Source organism: Staurois parvus, unplaced genomic scaffold (genome assembly GCF_062004578.1).
Source record: "Staurois parvus isolate SC_StPar_1 unplaced genomic scaffold, SC_StPar_1.0 ptg000152l, whole genome shotgun sequence".
Lineage (NCBI taxonomy): Eukaryota > Metazoa > Chordata > Amphibia > Anura > Ranidae > Staurois > Staurois parvus.
This window is the reverse complement of record NW_028317948.1, coordinates 402557-423175: the sequence shown is the minus strand read 5'-3', so window position 1 is coordinate 423175 and position 20619 is coordinate 402557. Positions and strand designations below refer to the sequence as shown.

The window sequence follows — 20619 nt, the reverse complement described above, 5'->3', positions numbered from 1 at the left end:
CCCCTATTTATATGTCTTCCTTATCCCACTCCTCCTCACTCTGATATTACTTCCCATACTCCTTTTCCATTTCCACTTGAGTCTCTTTCTTTTCTTTTCTTTCTCGTTTTAGCAACCCTTTTTCTCATATTCTAAATAGCAATATTATTTACAAGGATCAGAACACTTCTAGATGTACAAGTGTGATAATACTTTAGAAAATTAACCCACGATTTTTGGATACGGATATAGCAGACATATGTGCCTTGAGATAATTCGTTTGTCTTGCGCCTCATAGTCTTGCTGCTTGAGCTCTCTCTACATAGAGTCTACTGTATACCATATTTATCGAACATTACAGATGGTAAATATTATTACTATGGTTATACTTTTTGCATATGCTTTATTGTGGGAATTGGATGCATGTTGCTCTAAAATCTATTCTAACGTCCTATTCCCGTCTGCGATACGGGAGAACATATATGAAGATGTGCACGGACTGCGATCCGTATCTGTCTATGATCTGTTTTGTCTTTCTTACTTCAATAAAACTTTTTTGGAATATAAATAGCCTCCTTAGAAGCTTTAACAAGTTATGAAATTTCAAAAGTTATTTGCAATGTGTTTAAAACTGACCATTTCAATCTTTATAAATTAAAATTTTTGATCTTTTAAAAGCCGAATCCAATGTCTGTTTGCTACTCCAGCTGACAGATCACAGCTGTCCCTTGCTGGTCCAACACCCAAGATCACCCTCCTATCCACTGCTTCTTTCAGGCCCCACATTGCTCATCTGCACCCATTGGGCGGCACTACTTACAGATGCCACAGATTAGCTGGGGTTTGCACTATGCGTGTACCACAGACCGTACACTTAAAAACTGGAAAGGAGGGAAGGGTTTTTTTTTTTTTAGCAGTAGAGACATGCAGATTATCTTACAATTTTTTTTAATTAACTAAATTTTGCTTTAAAGGCTATGTCTGCCTGCAAAAATAATAAATGCATCCACATTTGGACCCCTTCTCTTCTCCATCTACACCGCCTCCCATGGTCACTTGATAAACTCCCATGGCTTTAAGTACCATCTCTATGCTGATGACACACAAATCTATCTTTCTACCCCTCACCTCACCCCTTCAGTCTCCTCTCACATCACTAACCTACTAAGTGACATATCGGCAAGGATGTCACTCCACTTCCTCAAACTCAATCTTTCCAAAACTGAGCTCTTAGTATTTCCTCCAGCCTGTGCCCCCTCCCCGACTTCTCCATCAAGATCAATAACACAATCATCAGTCCCTCCCCTCATGCCAGGGTACTAGGTGTGATCCTAGACTCACATCTGTCCTTTCAGCCCCAAATCCAATCACTATCCAAATCTTGTAGACTTCACCTCCGCAACATCTCCAAGATACGCCCGTTCCTAACCTCGGAAACCACTAAGCAACTTATCCACTCCCTTGTTATATCTCGCCTTGACTATTGTAACTCCCTACTCATTGGCCTACCTCATTGCAGGCTATCTCCTCTTCAGTCTATCATGAATGCTGCTGCCAGAATCATCCACCTTACTAACCGTTCTGTATCTGCCACCCCTCTCTGCCAATCCCTCCACTGGCTTCCCGTTGCCCAACGGATAAAATTCAAAACACTAACAATAACGTATAAAGCCATTTATAACTCTGCCCCAAATTACATCACCGATCTTGTCTCTAAATATCACCGAAACCGTACTCTCTGCTCCTCGCAAGACCTCCTACTCTCTAGCTCCCTTGTCTCCTCCTCCCATGCTCATCTCCAGGACTTCTCCAGAGCTTCCCCCATCCTCTGGAACTCTCTACCCCAATTTATCAGACTATGGCCTACTCTGCTCACTTTTAGGCGATCTCTGAAAACCTATCTCTTCAGGGAAGCCTATCCTACCCTCAGCTAATACTGGAATGTTTTATTCTTCCAACCAGTCCATCCCCCCACAGTTACTACCTTTTGTACCACTAGCCCCTCCCTCCTAGATTGTAAGCTCCAAGGAGCAGGGCCCTCAAATCCCTCTTGTATTGAACTGTATTGTTGCTGTATTGTCTCCCTTTATTTTGTAAAGCGCTGAGCAAACTGTTGGCGATATATAAATCCTGTATAATAATAATAAATAATAATAATTTGCATAACGAATGTGCATTTATTACTTTTTTGCAAATTAATCTGCAAAGCATTGCAGCTGCAATCACTGGATTCTGGGTGTAATGCACAGGCTCATGTAGGCTCTTCCTCCAGCTCCTTGTCCATACCAAGATGAGATGGAAGTAATCACCGCATTTGTTTTCCATTAATAACTGCAAGACCATCTGCTACATTGGCAGATGGGACTTGTAATTGCATTCATCCACAGATCCTATGAATGATGCAGCTGTGCAGACAAAGCCATGCACACAGCTACTCAAACTTAAAATTTGACAACTGCTGCCAGGTTGAAGAACCACAGTATAGTTGGGGGCCCAGTTTCAGGGTGGGGAGGGTGGGGTCTTAGCACCATGTTACATGATATACTCTAAATAAAGTGGACCTAGCCTTTAAGTTTTCAGCTTCCATTGAAATATTGCCTGCTGATCCTGCAGTGAGGGTCTTTGTTCAGACACTTACTATTATGAGGTAACAACTGTTTTCCCGATTGCTCTCTTGCATTTTCACCCTGTCATTCAAGATTCCAAAGCTACAAGCAACCATTCTGACACTCATTAAAGGGGCATGATCCACTGTTCTTAACATGAGGAATCCACTTCAAATAACAACCTGCAGCAATCACTGGAGCACATGCACATAGATAGCAAGTGACTGCAAAGTTGCTGGGGGGGGGGATAAGCAGCCCTCAAATAGAAAAAAAAAGATAGATATATACAGTGAGGAACAGAAGTATTTGAACATCCTGCAATTTTGCAAGTTCTCCCACTTAGAAATCATGGAGGGGTCTGAAATTCACATTGTAGGTGCATTCCCACTCTGAGAGACAGAATAAAAAAAAAAATTCAGGAAATCACATTGTATGATTTTTAAAGAATTTATTTGTCTTGCACTGCTGAACATAAGTATTTGAACACCTAAGAAACAGCAAGAATTCTGGCTCTCAAAGACCTCTTACTGTGCCTTTAAAAAGGCCACCTCTACACCACTCATTAATCTAACTTAGTAGCACCTGTCTGAGCTCTTTAAAGACACCTGTCCACCCCACAGTCAGTCAGACGCCAACTACTACCATGTGCAAGACCAAAGAACTATCAAAAGACACCAGAGACAACATTGTGGACCTCCACAAGGCTGGAAAGGGCTTCGGGGCAATTGCCAAGCAGCTTGGTGAAAATAGATCAACTGTTGGAGCAATTGTTAGAAAAAGGAAGAGGCTAAAGACGACTGTCAGTCTCCCTCGGACTGGGGCACCATGCAAGATCTCACCTTGTGGGGTATCACTGATGATAAGAAAGGTGAGGAATCAGCCCAGAAATACAAGGGAGGAGCTAGACAATGACATGAAGAGAGCTGGGACCGCAGTTTCAAAATTCACTGTCGGTAGAACACTACACCGTCATGGTTTCAAATCATGCATTGCACGGAAGGTTCCCCTGCTCAAGTCATCACATGTCCAGGCCCGTCTGAAGTTTGCCAATGACCATCTGGATGATCCAGAGGAGGCATGGGAGAAAGTCATGTGGTCAGATGAGACCAAAGTAGAACTTTTTGGGCTAAACTTCACTCGTTGTGTTTGGAGGAAAAAGGATGAGTTGCACCCAAGAACACCATCCCTACTGTGAAGCATGGGGGTGGTAAGATCATGCTTTGGGGATGCTTTTCTGCGAAGGGGACAGGATGACTGCACTGTAATAAGGAGAGGATGAATGGGGCCATTTATTGTGAGATTTTGAGCAACAACCTCTTTCCCTCAGTCAGAGCATTGAAGATGGGTCGTGGTTGTGTCTTCCAACATGACAACGACCCGAAGTACACAGCCAGGATAACCAAGGAGTGGCTCCGTAAGAAGCATATCAAGGTTCTGGAGTGGCCTAGCTAGTCTTCAGACCTAAATCCAATAGAACATCTTTGGAGGGAGCTGAAACTCTGTGTTGCTCAGCGACAGCCCCGAAACCTGACAGATCTAGAGGAGATCTGTGTAGAGGAGTGGGCCAAAATCCCTGTTGCAGTGTATGCAAACCTGGTCAAGAACTACAGAAAACGTTTGACCTCTGTAATTGCAAACAAAGGCTTCTGTACCAAATATTAACACTGATTTTCTCAGGTGTTCAAATACTTATGTTCAGCAGTGCAAGACAAATAAATTCTTTAAAAATCATACAATGTGATTTCCTGAATTCTTTTTTTAAATTCTGTCTCTCAGAGTGGGAATGCACCTACAATGTGAATTTCAGACCCCTCCATGATTTCTAACTGGGAGAACTTGCAAAATCGCAGGGTGTTCAAATACTTCTGTTCCTCACTGTATATATATATATATATATATATATATATATATATATGGAAAATAATTATTTGATCCCCTGCAGATTTTGTACATTTGGCCACTTACGAAGAAAATAAATTTTCATCACAGGTGTATTTTAAATTATAGAGACAAAATACAGTGCCTTGAAAAAGTGTTCATACCCTTTGAAATTTTTCACATTTTGTCATGTTACAACCAAAAATGTAAATGTATTTTGTTGGGATTTTACGTGATAGACCAACACAAAGTGGCACATAACTGTGAATTGGAAGGAAAATGATAAGTGGTTTCCAAAATGTTTACAAATAAATATCTGAAAAGTGTGACGTGCATTTGTATTCAGCCCCTTTGAGTCAATACTTTGTAGAACCACCTTTCACTGCAATTACAGCTGCAAGTCTTTTTGTGTTTGTCTCTACCAGCTTTGCACATCTAGAGAGGGACATTTTTGTTCAAATTAGCTCAAGGTCTGTCAGATTGGATGGACAGCAATTTTCAAGTCTTGCCACAGATTCTCAGTTGGATTTCGGTCTGGACTTTGACTGGGCCATTCTAACACATGAATATTCTTTGATCTAAACCATTCCATTTTAGCTCTGGCTGTATGTTTAGGGTGGTTGTCTTGCTGGAAGGTGAACCTCCGCCCCAGTCTCAAGTCTTTTGCAGACTCTAACAGGTTTAATTCTAAGATTGCCCTGTATTTGGCTCCATCCATCTTCCCATCAACTCTGACCAGCTTCCCGTTCCCTGCTGAAGAAAAGCATCCCCACAACATGATGCTGCCACCACCTTGTTTCACGGTGGGGATGGTGTGTTCAGGGTGATGTGCAGTGTTAGCTTTTTGCCACACATAGCTTTTTGCTTTTAGGCCAAAAATTCCATTTTGGTCTCATCTGACCAGAGCACCTTCTTCCACATGTTTGCTGTGACCCCACATAGCTTCTTGCAAGGTGTAAATGGGACTTCATATGGCTTTCTTTCAACAATGGCTTTCTTCTTGCCACTCTTCCATAAAGGTCAGATTTGTGGAGAGTACAACTAATAGTTGTCCTGTGGATAGAATCTCCCACCTGAGCTGTGGATCTGTGCAGCTTCTCTGATGAATACTCTCCTTGCCCGGCCTGTCAGTTTACTTCTACAGCCATGTCTTGGTAGGTTACTGAGCTGAACAGTGCTCCATGAGATGTTCAAAGCTTGGGATATTTTTGGGATGTTTACACTGCTTTAAACTTCTCCACAATTTTATCCCTTACCTGTCTGCTGTGTTCCTTGGCCTTCATGATGTTGCTTGTTCACTAATGTTCTTGTCAGTGTCCTGTCCACTGCAGACGTTCTGGAAGATCTGGCATTTCTGCCAGTACTCTGCATGGCCGCACAAGTACACATCAGCCTCAGTTTGGTGCCAGACGGCCTTTATAAGGAGGCTAATCACTTCCTCAAGTTGCTGGATGATCTCCTGGTTCCTGTTTCCTGTGATTCTGACCTATGATTTCCTGTTACTGACTCAGATTGCTCCTAGACCTGTATACTCTGCTTTACCCCTGATCTGACCTCGGCTTGGCTTACGGATACTCTCTCTCTCTCGTTCCTCTGTGTATGACCTCGGCTATCCCATCTGACTACGTCTGCTCTGATTCCCACCTGGTACCTGACCTTGGCTTGAACCGACTACCCAGTAAACATCTAAATCCCGGAAGGGCTTACATACCATGCACAGGAGCCTCCTGTCTGCAGACCTATCTCTGTGCACCAGCTGTGCTTCTGAGTGGACCACCGACCAGCATTCCCAGGTGACCTGTGCAACTTTGGGCCAGACTCCCGCTGTCCCACTCTCAGGGGAGTCCGGAACTTAGCTGCAAGGGGATAAATAAAACCAAACCTTTTCTCTAAATGGACTCAAACCCTATCTCATGTATAATACCCACTGCGTAGTGAAAAATTCAAATCAACCACTAAAAATCACACAAGTCCAAAGATTAAAGTGTCTCCAAAGAAAAAATTCAAATTTCAAATATTAAATGTGTCCAAAATATCGAGAATCTTCAAAAAATATATATTATATAGTATCCAACTTGTTCACCAGTCCAGATCCCGTAGTACCTCAAAAAAATTAAACTGACATAGTGTATTACCTTCAGATTTTAGAAAAAAAATTAATATGCGAAAAATTGTGAAAAATGTAATCAATACAATGTGAGTGACACGTGAATCATGCAAAGACAATTTTCACTCCGTGTACACTCCTGCAACCGTGAAAATCAACACACACACAAAAAAAAAAAAAAAAGGAAAAAAATCCAAAATAAAAAATATTTTTAAACCATAAAAACCACTCCGTGAAAATTCAACTAATCATATCAATAGGTGAAGTGTATAATCCTTGACCACCTCACACTAGTGGGATTAAAGGCAATTACCCTCTAGGAGTAACAACAAACATCTCAGGATAAGTAATCACTTAACAGCTTCCATCCACGATCAGGTAGTAGACTTTCAGCTTCCCCAATTTCCTCAGAAGGTAAAGAAGAGACCCATCAAGTATTTGGATAAGGTATAAATCAAGAAATTTAATACATGCTTACATTAGGGATTACTTCAGACCAGTCCCAGCAGTTTGTATTACAAAAAAAACACGTTTTCCAATACTAAAAATGACCGAGCCGCTACTTCCGGTTTGAAGTCAGATGTCACGTCCAGACGCATTTCGACACGTCCGGACTTCTTCTCGAGGGAAGCCCTCTCTCAATTGGCCTCCATCACTAGGTATATGATAGTTCTCTAACAAACCTCTGAGAGCTTCACAGAACATCTGTATTTATGCTGAGATTAAATTACACACAAGTGGACTCTATTTACTAATTAGGTGACTTCTGAAGGCAATTGGTTCCACTAGAATTTAGTTAGGGGTATCAGAGTAAAGGGGACTGAAAACAAATGCATGCCATACTTTTCAGATATTTATTTGTAAAAAAATATTGAAAACCATTTATCATTTTCCTTCCACTTTACTATTATTTGCCACTTTGTGTTGATCTATCACATAAAATCCCAATAAAATACATTTATGTTTTTGGTAACATGACAAGCAGTTTCAAGGGGAATGAATACTTTTTCAAGGCACTATATACATATATATATATATATATATACAGTCAGGTCCATAAATATTGGGACATCGACACAATTCTAACATTTTTGGCTCTATACACCACCACAATGGATTTGAAATGAAATGAACAAGATGTGCTTTAACTGTAGACTCTCTGCTTTAATTTGAGGGTATTTACACCCAAATCAGGTGAACGGTGTAGGAATTACAACAGTTTGCATATGTGCCTCCCACTTTTTAAGGGACCAAAAGTAATGGGACAATTGGCTTCTCAGCTATTCCATGGCCAGGTGTGTGTTATTCCCTCATTATCCCAATTACAATGAGCAGATAAAAGGTCCAGAGTTCATTTCAAGATGAGATCCAAAGAGCTGTCACTATCAGTGAAGCAAGCCATCATTAGGCTGAAAAAACAAAACAAACCCATCAGAGAGATAGCAAAAACGTTAGGCGTGGCCAAAACAACTGTTTGGAATATTCTTAAAAAGAAGGAACGCACCTGTGAGCTCAGCAACACCAAAAGACCGGGAAGACCACGGAAAACAACTGTAGTGAATGAGCGAAGAATTATTTTCCTGGTGAAAAAAACACCCTTCACAACAGTTGGCCAGATCAAGAACACTCTCCAGGAGGTAGGTGTATGTGTGTCAAAGTCAACAATCAAGAGAACATTTCACCAGAGTGAATACAGAGGGTTCACCACAAGATGTAAACCATTGGTGAGCCTCAAAAACAGGAAGGCCAGATTAGAGTTTGCCAAACGACATCTAAAAAAGCCTTCACAGTTCTGGAACAACATCCTATGGACAGATGAGACCAACATCAACTTGTACCAGAGTGATGGGAAGAGAAGAGTATGGAGAAGGAAAGGAACTGCTCATGATCCTAAGCATACCACCTCATCAGTGAAGCATGGTGGTGGTAGTGTCATGGCGTGGGCATGTATGGCTGCCAATGGAACTGGTTCTCTTGTATTTATTGATGATGTGACTGCTGACAAAAGCAGCAGGATGAATTCTGAAGTGTTTCGGGAATATTATCTGCTCATATTCAGCCAAATGCTTCACAACTCATTGGACTCCGCTTCACAGTGCAGATGGACAATGACCTAAAGCATACTGCAAAAGCAACCAAAGAGTTTTTTAAGGGAAAGAAGTGGAATGTTATGCAATGGCCAAGTCAATCACCTGACCTGAATCCGATTGAGCATGCATTTCACTTGCTGAAGACAAAACTGAAGGGAAAATGCCCCAAGAACAAGCAGGAACTGAAGACAGGTGCAGTAGAGGCCTGGCAGAGCATCACCAGGGATGAAACCCAGAGTCTGGTGATGTCTATGCGTTCCAGACTTCAGGCTGTAATTGACTGCAAAGGATTTGCAACCAAGTATTAAAAAGTGAAAGTTTGATTTATGATTATTGTTCTGTCCCATTACTTTTGGTCCCTTAAAAAGTGGGAGGCACATATGCAAACTGTTGTAATTCCTACACCGTTCACCTGATTTGGATGTAAATACCCTCAAATTAAAGCTGACAGTCTGCAGTTAAAGCACATCTTGTTTGTTTCATTTCAAATCCATTGTGGTGGTGTATAGAGCCAAAAATGTTAGAATTGTGTCGATGTCCCAATATTTATGGACCTGACTGTATATATATATATATATAAATATATATATATATATATACACACTATATTGCCAAAAGTATTGGATAACCCCTCCAAATCATTGGATTCATGTGTTCCAATCACCTTCATGGCAACAGTTATATAATATCAAGCACCTAGGCATGCAGACTGCTTCTACAAACATTTGTGAAAGAATGGGTCGCTCTCAGAAGTTCAGAGAATTCAAGTGTGGTACCGTGACAGGTTGCCACCTGTGCAATAAGTCCATCCATGAAATTTCCTTACTGCTAAATATTCCATGGTCAACTGTATTGTAACAACGTGGAAGAAACTTGGAACAACAGCAACTCAGCCACAAAGTGGTATGCCATATTAAATGATAGAGCGGGGTCAGCGCATGCTGAAGTGCACAGTGCGCAGAAGTCGCCAACTGCCTGCAGAGTCAATAGCTAAAGACTTCCAAACTTTGTGTGGCCTTCAGATTAGCACAACAACAGTGCTTAGAGAGCTTTATGGAATGGGTTTCCATGGCCGAGCAGCTGCATCCAAGCCTTACATCACCAAGTGCAATGCGTCAGATGCAGTAGTATAAAGCACGCTGCCACTGGACTCTAGAGGTATGGAGACGTGTGCTCTGGAGTGACGAGTCATGCTTCTCTGTCTGGCAATCGGATGGACGTGTCTGGGTTTGGCGGTTGCCAAGAGAACGGTACTTGTCTGGCTGCATTGTGCCAAATGTAAAGTTTGGTGGAGGGGGGATTATGGTGTGGGGTTGTTTTTCAGGAGTTAGGCTTGGCCCCCTAGTTCCAATGAAGGGAAATCTTAAGGCGTCAGCATACCAAGACATTTTGGACAATTTCATGCACCCAACTTTGTGGGAATAGTTTGGGGATGGCCCCTTTCTGTTCCAACATAACTGCACACCAGTGCACAAAGCAAGGTCCGTAAAGACATGGATGAGCAAGTTTGGAGTGGAGGAACTTGACTGGCCTGCCTCAACTTGATAGAACACCTTTGGGACGAATTAGAGCGGAGACTGCAAGCCAGGCCTTCTCATCCGACATCAGTGCCTGATCTCACACATGCAGGTCTGGAAGAATGGTCAAACATTCCTGTAAACACACTCCTAAACCTTGTGGACAGCCTTCCCAGAAGAGTCAAAGCTGTTATAGCTCTAAAGGGTGGGCCAACTTGAAACCTTTTTTATAGTACACAGCACTTAAGCAAAATATAATTTAATGTGGCTTTACATCCACTTTGACAATTGTGTTGGCCTAACTAAAAATGTTTAGGTTTCCTCCTGCTGTCATTTTTCAGCTACTTCTGATCTTACAATATGTGTGTTTGGAGGATTTCCCTTTCTTTCCCTTAGGAAATTTTCTGTCTGATGCACAACAATGCAAAGCTTGCCAAGGGAGGACTGGGTATAGGAATCTTATGGTAGAACATGATTGGTGCTTGCCTTTTCATTATGCAGTTGCAGCAGAAACAGCAAGAAACTAACATTCAAATGTAGTTCATCACATACTGCCTAGGCCCAGTCTGTATCAAGCTGCTTGAAACACTTTTAGCAGAACTGTCCTGAAGCTGCAGGTCCATTAAACCCTAAAGGGTGTGTGCTTGGTGTTTAGATAAAGGCTGTTGATAGCTGAAAGGTTGAGACAGATCAACAGTAAAGGATTTAAAGGATTCAGAGAAAGTTTAAAGAGTTTATGTTGATATCAGCGCTCCACTAGCGTGAATATTGATTTAAGTGGTTTGACATTCTTTTTATAACTCTGCAGAATATGGTATAGCCAGGAGCAGACTGACAACTCATGGGGCCCCCGGGCAATAGGGGATCATGGGGCCCCTGTGTCCTTGCCCAAACTCAAAAAAGCCTATTAAAAAGGTACCAGGGGCATCTCATGGGGCCCTTTACTGACCCCAGGCCCTCGGGCAGTGTCCGAGTTTCCAAATGGTCAGTCCGCCCCTGGGAATAGCCATATAATAAAATAAATATTCTTAAATAGAACTAAACCCCTGTAAATTGGATAATACTGTGTGGTTAAACAGACTTTTTCTTTGAGGAAATATTTTTCAAAAAATGCTAATCTTCCTCTATTTTTGTTGAGATGTGACAATGTAAAGCGAAGGCACAAGTGACAGGTTGTTATAGAAAATATGGCTCTAGAATGTTTTCAGTTATTTTACAGCAGCCCAGTAGGGGGATTTTTCTACACTGCAGTGATGTCATTTTTATATTTTATTCTGTTTATTTGTCCCTTCTTTGTATTGAAAAAAAAATATTTTCCTCCCCATGGCTATATTTTGTGCTGTCACTGTGTGCACTAACCACTTTCATATACTTTTGAAGCAATCACTCACTTTGACGTGTGTGATGTAGTACTGAGAAATAAGCATCTCTCTCTCCCAGTCATTCTCCTTTATGGTTGATAATAAAACCAGTGGAGCAGCTCTAGTAGTTCCCTGTGTGGTATAGAAGTGATGATATATTGTGAGCTTCAGAAAACTATCTAGTACTTGTGCTGATATTTTGTCTCTAATTACTGTTTTGTTTCTTTTTTCTTTTGCAGTTCGTTTCACACGTCACTTGAATGTAATCTCCATAAATGCCTTTGATGATGAAACTCTAACAAAAATATTCTGTTCTATTGCTGACTGGCACTTTGGCAAAGGATTTGATATTGCATTCTTGAGGTACTTATATATAACATATTTATATGGTCTGTGATTGTTTAATTAGTGTTTGGGCATAACTTTGAAATGTGCTCTACTGTAATTTACTCTTCAAGGACATTAAAGACAGGGTTCCATAGAAGAGCTGCACCCTGATAAGCTAACCCTCATAGCATCAGGAAATAATTCTGTTTCCCATAAAATGGCTGTTTCTGACGTATTTTCTTGCTTTTTCAAAAGCAATCCCAAAAGAAGGCTTGTAATTTTGAGTTTGCGCATAAGGAATCAAACACTCATTGACACACAGGTGTCAAACCAAGTTATGGGAAACACAACTTGACACTTGGCACATGGACTTACTGGGATGAATGAATACTGATGTATTATTCACCTCTACGGTAAATATAGGTTATTAAAGATCAGTGATGCACTTCAGCACACACATATTCAAACCTCCGTGCATGTTAAGTCTCTTGAAGTACATTCCATCACAGACTACTGCTGAACCTTTGCTCACTGTAGATGTCAGTGAGAGATTACTTAAATTTAATGACATATATCCTAGCATAATCTTTAATGACATATATCCTAGCATAATCATGTATTGAAGTCAGGTTGGTTCTTTAATAGTACAGTTATTTTGTATGTGGAGAAATTCGGTTTGTAAATCTTGGTCACTAGCTTAGTATACCTGTCACGAAAATGGAAGAAACACGCAATGCCTTGTTTTCAATGATCTCATTGAGCTTTAGTTCTCTGAATCCTCATTTAATCCCTGTCCACATCAAGCACCTGAGCTTTAACTACAAACATTTATCTCTTTTCAAAACATAGCAATCTCTTTTCATGCTGTAACAATTTCACAAAGCACTTGCTATGAAGCAGCTTGATTTCCCATTTGGTAAAAAAATCACTATTCTTCTGGTGTGTGGATATAATTAGACGCAGTGGTATAGAAATGACAATCTAAACACAATTCCTGTTTATTGCTAGATTCTTTCCAATATCTAGGGTAAATAAAATCATATAGGAACTAGAGCAAAAACTATTGTAAATGTGTAAATACAACACCTGTATGTTAAAGATGCTATTGCATGCAAAGACAAATGTACAAACATGGCCACTGGCCATTGACACAACTACATCAAACTAATAATCCAAACTAAAAAAACAAAAAAATATGAAAACTATTATGGAAAAAAAAGTATTTTGTGCAACGTATGTGCAATAATAATAATAATAAATACCCCCAATAACCTACAACTAGTACATGTGATACCCACTTCTCTGTTTTAACCACTTGCTCTCCCCCCTTCCTGAACAGGCTATTTTTTGTGATAAAGCGCTGTGTTATTTTAACTGACAATAAAATGTGTGCATAAATGAAATTGATGTCCTTTATTTCCCCACAAATAGAGCTTTCTTTTGGTGGTATTTGATCACCTCTGCATTTATATTTTTTGCGCTATAAACAAAAAAAATTTTGAAAAAAAAAAATTTTTTTACTTTTTGCTATAAAACATATCCAATTATAAAAAATAAAAAAAATCAAAGTTCTTAAATTAGGCCAAAATGTATTCTGCTGCATGTCTTTGCTAAATAAAAATGCATGTAAATTAATTGGTTTATGTAAAAGTTAAAGTGTCTACAAATGGCATTATATATACTGGAATTTTTATTTTAATTTTTTTTATACTAGTAATGGTGGCAATCAGCGACTTATAACGGGGCTGCAGAGGGCATTCTGACACCGGGTGGGAACTGACTAACTGCCACTGACATCCCCAGTGACACTAATACAGTGATAAGTGCTAATAAAAAGCAATAACACTGAACTAATGACACAGGGCAGCAAGGAGTTAACTTTTTGGCAAGCAAAGGGTTAACTGTGTGCTCTGTGTGTGTGTGTGTGCTGTGTGTGTTTTACTATGTGTGCTGTGTGCTGTTTTACTATGCAGACATGCTGCTTTGTATTTCTCTGCTGTGCAGAGAAATACAAAGCAGCATATCCTTGCTAGCAGCAGAGAAACCCGTGTTGTTTACACATAGGTCTTTCCCCTGTCAGCTTTAAACAGCAATCGCTGGATGCCAGCAGGGAATCGCCATCTGAGACCCATTGATTGACATCCCTAGCCGCCAATGGCATGGGTAGGGCAGTGCACACCCACGTCCCCTACCCGGAAATGCAAATCACGTATATATGCGTGATTTTGTGCAGCCCTGCCACCCTGTAGCAGTACTTCTACTATAGGGCAGCGGGCAAGAGGGTAAAGTGTTAGCTCAGAAAAGATGAAAACGTGAACGAATACTGTACATCCTCCACACCTTAAATGCTGAGCTGCCAGTGCTTGTGCGGCCAATGTAGCTGCTATAGTGGTCTGGGAATTGGAAATCCCCACTTTTTTCCCTCTTCTCTGTGTAGTGCTTCTGGGACAGATGAGAGTGATCTGTCTACAAAGTGCTGCAGAAAGAAGAGGGAGAATCCTGAACCGCTGCACTGGCTGTGTGGGCACTGACATCTCAGCATCCAATGAAGTAAGTGGGGAGGGTATGTGGTGTTCACCTTTTCATTTTTTCTGAAATGGTGGACTAACTATATAAGTCAGTTTTTGCAATCAACATCTTTCATACAAAGAGAAGGAAACCAAAGGAAAAAAGCACGGTACCAAAGTGTTTATGTTATGTTATAACTATGGAAACTGCCCAATGTGTGGCAAAAAGGGCCATATGAGTTGGAGCCCCAGTGTGGATGATGAAAACTGATACCAATTAATAAAATCTCTTATATGTGTAGAATGAGGTAAATTTGCAGATTTAAGCCACAGTGAAATATCTAACAATCACAAACCACTGTTACTAAATGTTAATGCTAAAATAAATGACATGCCAACAGCAGGGGTGTTGCTAGGATTGCAAAAAACTAGTAGCACTCTGAAGCACATCTGCCTTGCAGTAAACGGGTCATGGGTTCGATTCCCAACCATGGCACCTCCTGCATGGAGTTTGCATGTTCTCCCTGTGCTTGCATGGGTTTCCTCTGGGTACTCTGGTTTCCTCCCACACTCCAAAGACATGCTGGTTGGTGAATTGATTCCTGTCCAAGTTGGCCCTAGTATGTATGAATGTGAGTTAGGGACCTTAGATTGTACATCCCTTGAGGGTTAGGGACTGATATGAATGTGCAATATATATATATATATATATATATATATATGTAAAGCGCTACGTAAATTGACAGCACTATATAAGTACCTGAAATAAATAAATGTACAGGGTCCAGGAGTATGTAACATATATAATGCACTAGTCAGGAGTATGTAACATACAGAGATCATGAGTATATACAGCCCAGAACACAGAACCCCTATGACATATTTCACCACATTCCTTTTTTATAGCACAGCTGTACTCCCTATCCACACACACTGTGTACTCATGCACACACTGGGTTTAATGTACTAAAACTGGAGAGTGCAAAATCTGGTGCAGCTTCTCATAAAAACCAATCATTGTCCTGTTTTATTTGTCAAAGCTTAATTGAACAAGCTGAAGAAAGAATCTGATTGGTTAAAATGCACAATTGCACCAAATTTTGCACTCTCCGGTTTTAATAAATCAACCCCTTGATGCAACTGGGGAACTAAATCTTAAAGTTTTCATAATTTTTTTATTAGTTCTGTTTGTTACCAGTTTGATGTAGTTGTGTCATACAGTGGCCATGTACAAAGACAAAAGTCTTTGCATGCAATGTCATCTTTAACATACAAGTGTTGTATTTATAGATCTGCAGTAGTTTTTTGTTCTAGTTCCCATATCATTTTTATTTTCCCTAGATATTGGAAAAAATCTAGCAATAAACGGGAATTGTGTTTAGATTGTCATTTCTAAACCACTCTGTCTAACTACAGTATATCCACACACCAAAAGAATAGTGATTTTTTTTCTTTTACCAAATTGGAAATCAAGTTGATAGCAAGTGCCTTGTCAAATTGTATACACACACACATGCACACGCTGTAAACACAGAAGCACACACACACACTGTATACATAAACATATTCACACAGACTCAATCACTTACTCTTCTGGTGACATGGCTGGCTGTCCCACAAGCCTCTTTAGTTCCCCATGTTCCCACTCTCCCTCTATCTGGAAAGCGTGCAGATGGCAGCAGTGAAGAGCAGCACAACAGCCTGTACCCTGTTTAAAGCAGCATTCCTCACGCTTTTTATACAACTGTGACTGCCTGGAAGCAACATGTCAGATAGCCATAGGCAGTAAAGAAATGCCATGGGCAACAGCAGTGTCAGGACCTAGGGAACCAGGCAAGACATAGGAGGCATGTGCCCTGGGTGTCTGGTGCTAGCAATGCCCATGTAGTTTAGAATAACTGTGTGGTGACAAATTAAGGAACAAGATTCTTGGAACTGTAGCCCACCCTTCTACGGCTATGGGAGATTTCCAAAAGGTGATAAGGACAAGAAGTTAAAAGGCCTGTAGAAAGTTTCCAGATGTTTATGGCTTATATACCTATATGTTCAGTAGCTTTCAGACACAGAAAGGCAGGTGCAATATTTGAGGCTAATCAGGTTTCCTTCATTCACAGTTGCTGACAAGGAGCATGATGACATGACAAAAGAACAGAGATATGACCTCATTAGGTGGTTGCTGCTCCTTCAATGTCCAGTCACAGGCAGCAAGGAAGTGGCCTGGCTGTGTTACTTAACTGCAGCAGAGAAAAGTCAGGTGTCTAGACTGGCTATTCTTTGTGACTAATGCTTGGGAGTCAGGGGTGGTCCCATGGGCAGTCGTGTGAGATAGCCTTTGAGCTGGAGTTTGGAAACTGAAAGAAGAACAAAGAACTTCAGTCCTTGTTTAACATTGTCAGTGGGACCAGAGCTGGCAAGGAAAAGCAAAAGTAATTCCCACAAGCATACCAATCTATGATCCTCCCACTGCAGTGGTATTGTCAGCACTGCCCACAGTAGAATGACTGGAGGGTAATGAAGTGGCAGGTCACCCTGTACCTAGTCAGCAGGTGGAGGTGACCAGTTCTACACCATAAAATAGGTGCCTATTTGTATGCCTTAGACGAGCTTTGCAATACTTTTTCTGGTGTATGTGATAAGCAGGTGTAAAAAGAACAGCATATTAGGGGACTTGGCTACTTCAAAAATGTTACATTTAATTTTTGGCTGGAAATCAGCTTTTCTATGACTTTTAATTGTATTATTAATCATAATGTTGTTTTTTGCAGATCTGGCAAACTTATGATACAGGCCACCATGGCAATTTACAAAACAGCTGTTGAAAACTTCTTGCCAACTCCATCAAAATCTCATTATGTTTTTAATTTGAGAGACTTTTCTAGGGTTGTACGAGGAGTGTTGCTGTGTCCACATACGCACCTTCAGGTAAGAATGTACTGGGTAGTATGTACATGGGTACATAAATAAAAGTTTTACATTACCATTTACAACTCAAGTCAGTATATCAGTTACTTAACCCAATTAACATACTCAAAATATGACACTATTTTCACCTTTAAGCATCAGTTAAATGAAGAGCATGATGTTCAACAACGTAACATTCTTCAAAACTCACTTACAACTAGGGATTAAATAGTAGTAATATTACGCTGTTTATCTGCAACACACATACAGTGTAAGACATGAAATGCTCATACTGGTGAACTCAATGGAATTGTCTTCTTTCAACCTATGTACTGTAACTACGTAACTGACAAACTACATGATGCACTATTGATTTTACTTTTTGTGTATCTCAGGACAATGATAAATTGATCAGGCTATGGATCCATGAAGTTTACCGTGTATTTTATGACCGTTTAATTGACCCTGAAGACAGACAGATGTTCTTTAATATGGTAAAAGAGACAACATCCAATTGCTTTAAACAAAGTGTTGACAAGGTATGACATAGCCACAACTTTTTAATTTTCTTTTTATTCAAAACGGTGCTGTATGTCACTGGTTCTCATCCTAGGAATTGTGTGTGGGGGGGGGGGGGGGTACCTTGAAGCAATATTGAATATGTGGTTAGTGAACATCATTTTCTACAATACACATTATTGACACAGTATATTGTGAATGCAAAACTCTGGCATTTAAGTAGTTCATTGTTTCAGATATGATACATGAATAAGTGTTGGCCTCTTATTAGATGAAATCTTGCTGCCATGGAGCTGTCAGAAGGTTTGATACAGTGAAACTTGTTTTTGTTTTTGGTCTCACAGTAACATAGCTTCATGATATTAGAGATCCAAAAAGCAGACTGCAAACTGTAGCCACAGCAGATTTTCTTTTTCTGCTTCAATATTTTTATTGAATACAAACAAGTAAAACATAATAACACAATTTGCCATTCAAGTGATAGTGCCATACAAAAGTATGATGAGTAATTGACATAAATAAGGGTATGCAGCCTGAGCAGCATTAACGTACTGTACCATAAAACGTAGAGCTGTCACAAAAATAGATTGTAGAGCCTGTGTTGATAGCCTCGAATCATGGGGACAGTATCACTGGATAGTTCCACAATAGCAAGGTGCAAAACTTATCCATTAGGTTCACATAGTACTGGAGAGGAAATAACAGAATTACACAGAGAGGAAATGAAGAAAAAGAAGAAGGGGGGGGGGAGGTAAGACAGAGGGTCCAATGGTAGTCACAGTGGCCCATCTGATGTTTAAAGGAGCTCTTCAGTGCAGGTGTGGGTTTGAGTCAAGGTTCCAGTAAGTACTGGTCAAAGTCATGTGGCAGGTAATGGTCAACTCCAGGCTGACAAATGATAAGATGTTTAGGGACACTGTCCTGCAACATGACCTTTATTTTGCTATGAATCATCGATTGCATCACCCTGTGCTTCACCTCAAGGTGACAAAGGTTGGGAGTTTTCCATGCCTTGGCTATAGTTTGCTTGGATGCGGTAGTAAAATATAGCAAGAGTTTAAACTGTGAAGTGGTAATATCAGGCATTCATTTATTAAGAAGCGCTACCACTGGATCAGGCAGCAATGTCGTACCAGGTAGTATGAATTACATATGAAACACATCAGCACAAGAAGCCATTACAAGTGGGCAAGACTACAAGATGAGCAGATGGGTTCCCATATCCAAGCAACCCCATGTTTTTTTCATATATATATATATATATATATATATATATATATATATCAGTGTTGGAAGAAACTTTAGGGAGAAAGATGAATATTGCGGATTATTTTATTTTTCCATGAAGCCTTGTCTTAGTCAAGGTTCACGTCTATCTGTGCCCATGTTTGTCTAATTTTTTTTGGCCATGTTTTAATGCTTATTTTAATGCTTTTTCACTATTATATTGGAAATCATCATGTGTGAAAATCCACAGAAAAATGGACATGCCCCTTTTTTCAAACCTTGCTGCATCACACTGCATCTAAACAGCCTCATTGAATAATATTGCGAACAGGGCCTTGCTGCCCAGCTCTTGTTTAGCGGACACTCTGCTTCCTTTCTATTTCCTTTTACTTTGCCTTCTCTTCCTCTCCCAAAGTTCCATGCTCAGCTACTGCTCCTCTCTTCCACGTAATGCCATGATCAGCTTCCATTCTGTTTCCTTTATGCTGCCCTTATCCACAGCTAGTTGCTATTCTGCCTGCTCTTTATCCATGAACAGCATTGACTTGACCATTCTGCCAGCAGTCTGAAATCGGCTCCCTAACTGCCTTCTATACCCCTTGTTCCACAATCAGTTCAATTCTCAAATCACAACTTCAGGTATTACAAAGAAACTGCCCTTCCATTTACAAGGTTTCTATTATTCATTAAATGCATTAAAAGTACATGTTGACTTCCCCAAACTCCATCCAACATGCTTAGGCCTTGTCTGACTGCTCACTTTGGAGCTTCCAAGTCTGAGTTACCCCCTACCTTCTTCTCCATCTCTTGCCCATGCTCCTTTTTTTCTTTCTCTCTTTTTTTCTCTTTTTAGTTATTTCCTGCCTATGCTCACGCACTTACCGTTCTACGGGGTTGGCTGCAGGAGAAGAGCCTCCCCTTTGGTGACTGCGAGCAAAATTTTGGGATATGGCTTCCTTACATTTTCAACCTATTGGTATATTCCCAAGTTTCAGAACCCTTGTATTTTTTATATTCCTGACTGTAACTGTTATTGATCAGTCTGTATTGGTTTTCACTCATATGCTTGTCTTAGACTTTCTATGCTTATTGTCAAAACCAATAAACATATTGAAACAGAAAAGTACATATTGACTTTAGGTTCGCAGCTAAATGCTAATCAACCACTTCCTCTTATGGCACAAATGTAGCTCTCAGCTACTGCAGCTCTCCTTGGGTCCTGCTAGTCACTTCATGTCCTTTACTAGTCACTTTACAACAACTGTGTTTGTGGTAGAATTGCTGATTGCCTGCCTTTGCGTACAGCATTTAGTGGGACCAGAATGAAGACTGCATCAGCTGACAGGTAAGTATTTCAGTGCTCTGTAAACTTCTGTTGATGATCAAATTCAGCTAGGTTTTATTTGCATTCAGGCTACATTAGAGGTTAGTTTAAGATGCTTCTGAGATCATTCAGAGTCAGATGCAGTTTACCCATTACCCATTCCCATTAATTTGTATGGGGAGAGAAACCGTTCTGAAGTGAATAAGAGTAGGTTGATGTTAGATGTGTAGTGCTACCCCCCTCCCCCCCCCAGGAGCCATTGTCATTAACAGTTTC

At 40.4% G+C, this 20619-nt stretch overlaps 1 protein-coding gene across 1 annotated transcript in view; it reads left to right on the top strand.

The window, feature by feature from the left end:
- DNAH3 (dynein axonemal heavy chain 3) overlaps positions 1-20619 on the top strand; it is a 213068-nt gene that overhangs the window by 101316 nt on the left and 91133 nt on the right. The window contains exons 20-22 of the mRNA XM_089674783.1: positions 11778-11901; positions 17138-17294; positions 17669-17812. Of these exons, the coding sequence (XP_089530909.1) occupies positions 11778-11901; positions 17138-17294; positions 17669-17812 (425 nt within the window). The remainder of the gene's footprint in view (positions 1-11777; positions 11902-17137; positions 17295-17668; positions 17813-20619) is intronic.